At 42.6% G+C, this 10,000-nt stretch overlaps 1 protein-coding gene across 6 annotated transcripts in view; it reads left to right on the forward strand.

Annotated features, from left to right (window-relative positions):
* megf11 (multiple EGF-like-domains 11) overlaps positions 1 to 10,000 on the forward strand; it is a 128,970-nt gene that overhangs the window by 38,010 nt on the left and 80,960 nt on the right. For 3 of the 6 annotated variants that reach the window (XM_015964392.3, XM_015964394.3, XM_015964397.3), the window contains exons 5-6: positions 6,999 to 7,091; positions 7,254 to 7,274. In XM_015964392.3, coding sequence (XP_015819878.1) covers positions 6,999 to 7,091; positions 7,254 to 7,274 — 114 coding nt within the window. The remainder of the gene's footprint in view (positions 1 to 6,998; positions 7,092 to 7,253; positions 7,275 to 10,000) is intronic. The other 3 variants (XM_015964395.3, XM_015964396.3, XM_015964398.3) reach the window with 1 other exon arrangement.

Here is a 10,000-nt window from a genome sequence, read left to right on the forward strand (position 1 = left end):
GGTTGTTTTGTCAGCCTCATCCAGACAAACTTTGTGAGGAAACCTATCCATTATTTTTGTTTTGGTTTAAACACATGGAACACTGAAAAAAATATTTTATAATGATTGTTTCATATTATTATCAGTCTCTATGAGTTTTTCATGCAGGCTGAACATGAAAATATTCTCCTACACCTATCTCCTGCATTAGCTTCTGAAAGAATTTAGACGGTGAAACTCTAGGATTAGAAAATCCTGGCAGATCTACGTCGCACTGTCACTTAACATTCATGGAATCACCCATCTTGACTCACAACGGGGAAGACTGTTGTTGGTTGAGTGTCCAGGAAATAGTAGAATGTCTCGGCTAGTAGGAGTTTACCATTAGCATTAGCAACTCTACCACACAGCAGAACGCCTCCAGGCTTGAGTTATTTGTGGAGATAAAACATCAGTGTAGTCACGTTAACCAAGGCGAGATGTCCAAACATCAGGAAATAAGACTCCAAATTCTGCCGTCTGTAGCTCAGCTATGATGTAGCTCACTTCCTGAAAATGGTGCACCAGTGTTTTTCTTCCCCAGAGAACGACTTACAAGGCATTCCCTCCTATAGACCTCACTGGAAGTGTACTGATTCAATGAGTGTTCCACACCTTTAAATTACCTGGGATTTGCTTTGCAATTTAAACATTAACCTGAAGGCTGCATGTAGACATATAGAGCATCTTGGCTCCTTTGTGCAACTGTTTCAGTTAGTTTTTCAAAATAAAAGTGAGGATGAGCAAAAACAAGAACACGTTTTGAATATGTCATGAAGATGAATGACATCAAACTCCCCCAGAGTCTGTGCATTCATTTAATCCAGAAAGCAAAAGAAGACCTGCAAAATTGATATAAATTACAAAACAAAAATATGCACAATTCACTTTGAATAGAGTTGTTTACATGCTGATTAAATTAAAAGTCTAAAATGCTTCAAGAGTCCCTCACCCCTCCTTTTTTTGACTGCTGGCTGCTGTTTTCCTTTTTGTCACATGGCATCACATCAGCACTCGCATTAGCTCCGATGAGAGGCGGCCAAATGAATCTGGGGATGTTGAGACCATGAAAAATCACCACACAAACACACACAAGTGGATGGCTTCTGACTAAATTAACACATTATGTTTAAATATGGTATTTTCTCTTCCTTTGCCAGTTTAAATTTCTCTTTTTTCAGAGTAGATTTTTCTGAAGGCGTTGACAATGAGTTGAACTTTGATCTGTTTCTCTTTAATTAGAGCTTGAAGTTTCCAGCGAGGGGTCTTTTTTATTTCTTTGACCTTTGATCTGTCGTAAGTCATTACCTTAATATGTTACCAGCCTATGAAGAGAATGTGGGGAACTCATTTTCTAACTAATAAGCATGATTATTACAGTTGTGCATGAAGAAGTGTGAGGAACTCACTAATGACACGAGCTCCTAATATCTTCAGAGGCTCTACAGGAGTTTTAGGTGACTCCTGCATGACTCTTGCCTTGTCCAGTGCTCAAAATACCTTTCACTGAGTTGGCTTTTAAAGCCACATCATAAAATAAAATGCTGCAAACAAAACGGCCTTCTCCTCGCTGCAGAAAACAGAAACAGGTTCTAAAAAGACCTATTTTACGAGAAATTTCAATAGGCTGCAGCTTGACTGGACAAAAAGAAAGGTAAAAATTTTAATAACATTACATTGCAATCGCCAATTAGCTTCATTGTTCCCTGTTCTGATAACACCTCTGCATAATGAGTAAGATTAGCCTTTTATCTAGATGAAAGACTCAATTTTCCAACAGATTCCTTAGACATGAGTTAGGCAGGGTGATTCATGAATTTCAATTAAAATGAAAGACCTACCTTCTACTTTATTAGGCCTTCCCTTCAGTACACCAGTTCAGATCTCAGGAGAAGGGGTGCGCTTTATCCTTTCCTCCCATAGTCAAAACTTAATTTCCATATTTCTTTTTTTTTCTAAAGGATGTGACACATTTGCATGTCCCTGTTCCCGCTGATCAGAATTTGCTGATTGAAACTAAATGAAATCAACTCATCATGGTGACATTGAATTTGTCTCCTCTTCCCTTTGAATACTCGGCATGCTGTGGACTCATTGATTACAGGTAGTCGATCTCGCCACTTCCGTCAGCACAAATGTTGGAGCTTTTCCTCCTTTTCTAGTTTTTTTTTTTTAAACTTTTGCCGGCTTACTCTAATTAGACAATTTTTCCGGCAGAGTACTGCCGCTCAGAAATCCGTCCTGAATTATCTTCCTATCTCAGTTTTAGCTCGTTTTTTCTGCTGGGGTAGCATTTCAGCAATTACCCACGGCCAGTAGTTGTTTGGGACACACTGCACATTCTGCTTCCCTTCTGCATCTCACTCTCTGATGGTGGATCCTAATCGAAACCTGATTGAGTGATAATCTGTGTTGGCTCTGTCCAGGCCTGCAGGAAGCCCTTGCAGACCTCTCTGACTGAAACGTGGGTGCCATTGTGTTGCATACTTCAGACTTTCTTTTGTCAGGAAGAAAAATCTTTTGGCTGCTGCCCTCCAGCTGAGACACAACACAATAAATAAAGCTGGCCCACAGCGTTAAAACCATGCCCTTCATGACTTATCTGAACTGGCTGGATGGTGATGGTTGGAAGACATCCTTCATTGAAGGCAAGGATGATTAGGATGAGGGCAGCAGTAGCTCAACAGGTTGAGTGGGTTGTCCAGTAATTGGAAGGTTGCAGGTTTGATCCTAGCTCCGGACAGAGAATTCTGCTGTTGTGTCCTTGGGCAAGACACTTAACCCACGTTGCCTGCTGGTGGTGGTCGGAGGGACCTGTGGCGCCTGTGCTCGGCAGCCTCGCCTCTGTCAGTGCGCCCCAGGGCAGTTGTGGCTCATCACCACCAGTGTGTGAATGTGTGTGTGAGTGGATGACTGATACACTGTAGTGCAAAGCGCTTTGGAGTCCTTACTCTGAGAGGCGCTATACAAGTGCGGGTCATTTATGCTTTAATTTGCCTCAGACTTGAAAGTCAACAAGTAATACCCAGTGTTCAAGCTTGACGAGAATGCTTTGAGTAGATTTTTGTGGCAGCGCTTTATAGTGTTGGTTTAATTTGAGGTATTTTTGTGTAAATGAAGATGGTTTCCAAATCCAGGGGCTTCATCCTTGCTAGCATGCATTTTGAGGTGGATTGTGTTGCAGAGAAGCACCATGGCTATCCTAACTTGAAAGATACTCAAAATGCCTCCCCAAATTCATCGTTTTTCCCAGATTTTTGAGGATGGGCCTGTTGTATACTCACAGGCAAAGGCTATCCCAGGATTCATAACGGATTGGAGAGTTTTGTTCTTGTAATAATAGCAAACAAAGCAGGATAGGATTACACTTGAAATCAACCAGTAAAAAAAATTAAAAGCTTAAAGCAGATTGACAGAGAAAAAGTGGTTTCCGTTGACATTACCGCTTAAAAACCATAACTGCCTTTTTAAGTAAAACACCTGTTGCTTCATTAAATGCAAGTGTTATCCTGTGCCAGTCCTCCCGTCTCAACAGGGAGGACAACGACCTTCCTCAGATCATGCTGTTCTGTGTTATGCTTGGTTTATGCTTGACGCATTCACTTTCCGCGCGGTGATGCGGCTCGCGGATGGAACGCGCTTCACAACTCGCAGTGTTTATGGTTCGTGCGGCTCGTCTCTGCGGTGAGCCAATATTCTCCCAAACTGTAGGGGCAGCATGGAGCTCTACGGCATGCATCCAACACTACACCATAGTAGAAGTAGAAATTACTGTTTACAACATGGCATTCCAGCATTTTTAACAGCGTTCTCGTCTTTTCCGACAGTGCGAGCCATTTCTCTCCAAGAATTATTAACAACATGTTGATCACGGTGATCTCTGAGAGCTGAATCATACAAATGTCTGTATTTACGAACCTCTGCCATACTAGTTCTTGCCGGTCCGCCATGTTTTTCCGCGTCCGTCCGTCCGTCCGCGTGGTTAGAAATTTTCCGAGGTGCGCGTTGCGGAAATTCTGGGCCGTGCGGAGGCGCGGTGGAGGGGCGTGGTTGTTAAAATGATGCAACTTTTCCGCGCGGAGCCGTGCGGACCTCGCGGACGCGTCAAGCATAAACCAACCTTAATACTCCCATGGGAAACAGAATGTTGACTGAATGCACCTGGTTTCGTATGAGGGAGATGTGGCTTGTTTTGTTTGTGTGTGCTTGGTATCCTAGGAGATGAGCCTGTAACTCTGTAACACGAGAAGGCCCCGCCTTCTTCGTCCTGTTTTTCAATAAAACTTACTGTGGGACAGAGAGGGGCAGAGAAGTATGGCGGAGACCCGGAGGGGTGTTGCCATTTCTTCCCTCCGCTGCTCTGGCCACACAGCGTAAAAGGACCTCCCTCCTCTGTGTGTGTGTTCATTTCAGGTTTAAGGGTTAAGGCATTTAAGAATAACCCAACACAGTTGTGTTACCTTTTTGTTTGAATATTTTTAATAAAGTTTTTGCCAACAATCCCGCGTATAGAGCTCCGGGAGTTGACGTCACTTCTCCCGGCATGCAACAGTTCAAATCGAAATGGCGCCATATTGGCATGCAGAAGCCGGCAGCTGGACTATTTGTTATTGTCAGAAAACTCAATCAAACGGGAATTATGGTAGATTCCTGTTGTGCCCCAGGATGCAGAACAGATGCGGACGACATAAGGAATGAGCCATCCACAGGATTCCCCAAGATCCGGAATGCCGCAAACATTGGATCATTGTAAAACGCGCTAGTGACCGGGCTGAAATGAAGCTGTGGGATACCGAGAGTAAAGGTTTTCGCTTATTCAGCGACCACTTCATATCAGGTACTTAAACCAACGTTTCCTCAACTGTGTATGGTATTTATTTTAAATGCTTTTATTACGATTCTTAGTGGGCTTCCTAAGCTTATTTTAGCGTGGCTTTTTTCTGTCTTATTACTCATAGCAACAAGTAAGCATCACGTAAAACGTTGCCTCGTGAGTTCTGCGTGCTGCCTTTTACGTGTTTTAGGATCACAGCAATTAACCGGCTAAGCTGTATTTAATTTTTAAGCAATGGTTGATCAAGTGTCAGATCACACATAAAAAGCACTTTGGATTGTTATTATCTGTCTCACCGAGACAGATCTCAGACAGATCCTGAGACGCTCCTGCCTGACATATTTATTTTATTCACGGAAAAAAAAATCAAACTAGTGTTTTCTCTTGGCGTTCAGTTTATACATTCAAACAGCACAGCACTCTGTTTAAACTACTTACGTGTAAATCTGTTATTTGTCCATCCATTTTCATCTGCTTATCTGGAGTCGGGTTGCGGGGGCAGTAGCTCCGGGGGAATCCCAAGGGGTTCCCAGGCCAGGTCCGGTAAGAAGTCCGCTCTGACAGCTTCTGGCGTTTTTAAAAAGTATCCCAGGGGCACGGTAAGAGTCGGGGGTGTTTAGTCTATTTAATTTCTGACTATATAAAACGATTTCTTCGGTTTTAAAGTGTGAAGTAAACTCCGACGAAGTAAAATCCAAGCTGATCCCGTTCATGTTCATGTTTAAGATCCGTGTTTGTTTACCGTTTTTGACTGCCAATATGGCGTCTACTAACTGAGAGTCACGTGGGGTCCGGAGCTTTGTAGTCAGCGTAAACAATCTCATGCACAAGTCCCACATTTCCTCATGTATCGCAGCTAAGTTCAGTTTTTTACTTTTGTTTAGTGCTGTCATGGTTGCTAGGCAACAGGACAGATGCTAAGTAGGGGCTTGAATGAATTTAAAGGCTAGACCACCCAAGTTTCAGTCATCGAGGAAAGGCACGAGTCCTTAGGATGCTACTCCTGAATTTAGACACACCTGAAGACATCTCTCTTAGCTGCACCATGTCATAGGGACATCTTTGCAAATGTCAAATAAAAAGACAGTTTTACTGTGTTTCAGTGTGGACAAGGTCCTAATGCTTACCGAAATTTTGTTCATGGGCCAATCCATCATGGACCTATCAGGCGTTATCACGCGTTTTGGAATCTGCTGCATTCTAATACTCCCCTGAAGACCCTGCAATACCCTAGTAAGACCATCAACATGCTATCTGATTTGTTTATGTCACTACGAGGTCTTCATCCTATGAAAGGAGCCTAAAGGACAAAACAAGCACAATTCGGAGGAAGTGTTAGATGAGGTTGGATCAGTTAAGGGGACTGACTGTCTGCTCTGCTGCCCTTGGATTGTGCATCATCCCTCTACAGGCCATGCTGGTGGACTCCTGATTCCCATCAGGCTTTGTTTCTCTCTCTGAATTTGCCATCCTGTTTCCTTCCTCAGATAAGAGCCTGTTTGTCTCAACTCTTCGGCCAGATGACCTTGGCTGACAAATATTTATCCATGCTAAAACATCTGTTTTGTTATACTCCCTTTTTCTGCTGTGTCACAGCAAAACAAGAAGAAGAAGGGGAAAAAAACTTAACTAAAAAACTAAAAAAAAAAAGGTTCAATCCCTGTGAGAGCTCTTCCAGGAATACTAATACTGACTTGATCAATTTGGTGTTGTGTTGCTCAGTATAAATGATCAAGAAAGCTGCACACTTAGTAAACACTGCAGTGTACTCGCAACGTTAAAGCCTTACTATATGGCAGAGCATTAGAGATGATTTAAAGCTTGTTCCGTTGAAGCTCAGCCTACTGATTACAACTTGTTGTGGAAACCAAAGTTCTACGTTAAATCAAGGTGTTAACTAAAAACAGAAAGAATTCATTGAGCTCTGGTGTCAAATGTTGGAAACAAATGGTGAATATGAGTGCTAAAGTGAAAATTTAGTTCCCAATCAAATATATTGAGTGTTCTGTTTCATGGCCCATTTTCATCCAGCTGTCATCTTGGTAGTTTTAATTATGCTGTTTGTTGGTGGTGTATCGATCCAGTTTATGCCCTGCTTGTCCTCATGTGTGTGTTGCACTGATGAGAGTATGTCTGTGTGTCCCAGCTCTGTGTACAGAGGAGTGTGTGCATGGCCGCTGCGTGTCCCCTGATACATGCCAGTGCGAGCCTGGTTGGGGAGGCCTGGACTGCTCCAGTGGTGAGTGCACTTTACCTCCAAACTTAAACCTTAGCCTGTTACACTCATTTATTCCTGATGTGTGTTCACAGCCAGTAGGTCCATAAGATCTTGCTGTGAATCTGTTTTGCCTCTATGTCCGTCTATCTCAAAGCTGCTCAGCTTTGTATCCTCTTTTCTTAGCAAACACAGCCAATGGAGCAGGTAAGTCACAATGAATTCATTTTCATTTGCTGGAAGTGGAAGTGATTTGCTTGATGAATCTAGCGGATGGATGGATGGTTGCTTCCCTCTTGTGTCTTTCTAACTCTTTGTTTTGGTCTTAATCATGATTAGACTGTGATTTGCTCAGTGAAATGATGGATCCGGGCCAGGCTGAAACAAATCGTTGTGCCGGTCCCTGTTTTCTGGGCTTACTTTCACCTCCCATGTCTGGATCGGAGAGTGGAGTCGGGCATGTCCATCCTGCAATCAGCTAAATGCTACATGGAGCCTCATTCAGGTCGGGAAGGAACAGATAATCTATAAACTCCTTTGTGATCAAGAAAGAAAGAAAAAGCAATACAAAGACCGCGTTTTCTTCAGGACAGAAACCTACAGAGAAATCTTTCACCACTTTGTGACCTTTAAGTCGTAACTTCAACAGTTGGCCTCTCCTTGGAGCCACCCACCGACCCCGCCCTGGTGTTTAAAAGCCACTCCCTGTTGCATAATTTGAAATGAGTAATCGCAGCTAAAATCATATCAGCACAGTTCCTGTATAGATCTATGACTTTTCATTAGCAAGAGAGCCATTCGCTGATTAGCAACTGTGTGTAAATCAGTCGCTTTCACTGTAGCCGCGGCTGATTTCAGGTGGCTCCATCGGCGTGAATGACAACCATGATGCTGCTGCTGCTGCTCCCTCTTAGAGACTGCTGAGAGTCCAGCAGGGAGGATTAGAGGTTTGTGGACCTCGGGGGACTCATGCCCCTACTCTTGGTTAGTTAGGAGTGCAACCATGTGTGCTTTTTAGCCTGCAGGTGCTTAGCTAATCCACCTCGTTGAAGCAGACTTGATGATTGAGACAGAGGCATTATTCATAACTTCAGATTTCCATACCAGGCATGATTCCAGCCTTTTTCATTTATGAGCCTTCATCTGTAGAAATTAGGAATGTGTGCCAATTTTTAAATTAAATCTGCCCTCTTTTTCCTTCATGTAAATGGTTCAGCATGTTTTTTTTTTGTCTGCCACTGTAACTGTAAATTACAATTCCACCCAGCGCTGGTGGGAAGTGTGGTTTTCTGAAAGATTTTTACATAAGACGATGTTGCTGAGAAGTCCAAATGAACAACACAATCAGTGTCGTGATTTTATTTTATACTTCTATTGTTTTTGAGTTGTGTTGGCTCATAAAGACAGCTCTATGCTCCACTCAAATGGGAAGAATCATCTGGTCACGTGACCAAGGATGTGTGAATGTGATAACATATAAAAGTATGTCGCCCATACTTGGAGATGAAGAGCTCCGTGGGATGCTCTACGGCCTAAAGCTGAAGTGACAGCCTTTCAGCAGTGATCTGGAACTGGATCAAAGACTTGGACGTAGTTTCTGGAGCAGCACCCACCAGGAAGCAGTTTTGTATTTGGGTCAGGTGGTGAAAATAAAGACTTGGGCAGCCGTTTGTAGCCAGAGAAAAGAGGAGGCGAGCAGGTCGGAGCGGTTCATTAAATTCCATTGGTCAGAAGCAGATTAGATTTTCTCGTCCTGTTGTCTTCCTGCTATAGTCAGAAGATATTTCATTCATTTTTCTCCTTCGTCGGTGACCTGACTTGCCCCATGACCTTCCTGGAGCCCTGAGGTGTCTTGGCGTCCTCCCCGTAGGACGTGCTGTTGGGAGAATAAACAGGAAAACAGGATGTTTGCAGATGCAGCCTTGTTCTACCTCTGTTAATGAGAAATTGGAGCACTTTGAGAAGAGGCTATGTTTTCTCCAAAGATTGATGAAAGATTCATTGCTGTTGTTGGTGATTATGATCACTCTGATGTATGTGTGTTGTGTTTGCTGAACGTACTCTTGAACGGGCATCTCTAATGATTTGTTATGACTTTAATGTTTTGATTTTTACTTAACAGGTGGGCCAAAAAAGAGCTATGCACCTGTTGTGTTTTTTTTTCTTGTTAGCCTTTTTCTCTTTTTTTCTAAAATGCATTGTTTGTCTCTTTGTGCCTTTGTATATACGCTGTTTGGATGTCGTCGCCCCCCCCCCCCCCCCCCCTACAATACTCAAGTGAAAATTTACCATTTGATAAAGGGGAAGGGAAAAAAAGCATTTTCCCTAATAATCCAGGAATGTTAGTGATTTTAGCTCAGGCTCTTCGGTTAAATGGAGCTCTGTTTATGGGACTGAACAGCGTGTCTAAAGTCATTTTAGTCAGCTAATGTAAAGTGCTGGTTCTGAGGATTTAATAATAATATTAGTTGATGTCTGAGGTAAATATAGAATGTGTTGGTGTAAAAGAACCACACAGAATGGGGCTGAAATCAAATCTTTGTATGACATTATGACTTTATCGAATGGAAACTGCATGAGTTTTTTCCAGAGTCTTATGAGTTTCTTGGATTTTAAAGCAGACTTTTCGTTTCTGCAGCTGCAGAGAAAACTCAGAACCCTGTTTACTTCACTGCACTCTGCTTTTCAACCCATGAAGATTTAATTATTGTGATGAGTCTGTTACACAAGGTCACTGCAGTAATAACGGTTTTCAAATAAAGAGAACAATAAAGATGGATGTTGTACGCACGAGGCGTATTTAGCCACCGACTGCAAACGTTTAAAACAAATACTGCATTAATTTTCAATGCTTGAGTCACACCAAAGGTGCTATTGTGGTATTTTAAACCTTTCAGAGCAAGGTTAGGCCCATATGCCATGAAAATATTACC

This window comes from Nothobranchius furzeri, chromosome 4, assembly GCF_043380555.1.
Source record: "Nothobranchius furzeri strain GRZ-AD chromosome 4, NfurGRZ-RIMD1, whole genome shotgun sequence".
In the NCBI taxonomy this organism is placed as follows: domain Eukaryota; kingdom Metazoa; phylum Chordata; class Actinopteri; order Cyprinodontiformes; family Nothobranchiidae; genus Nothobranchius; species Nothobranchius furzeri.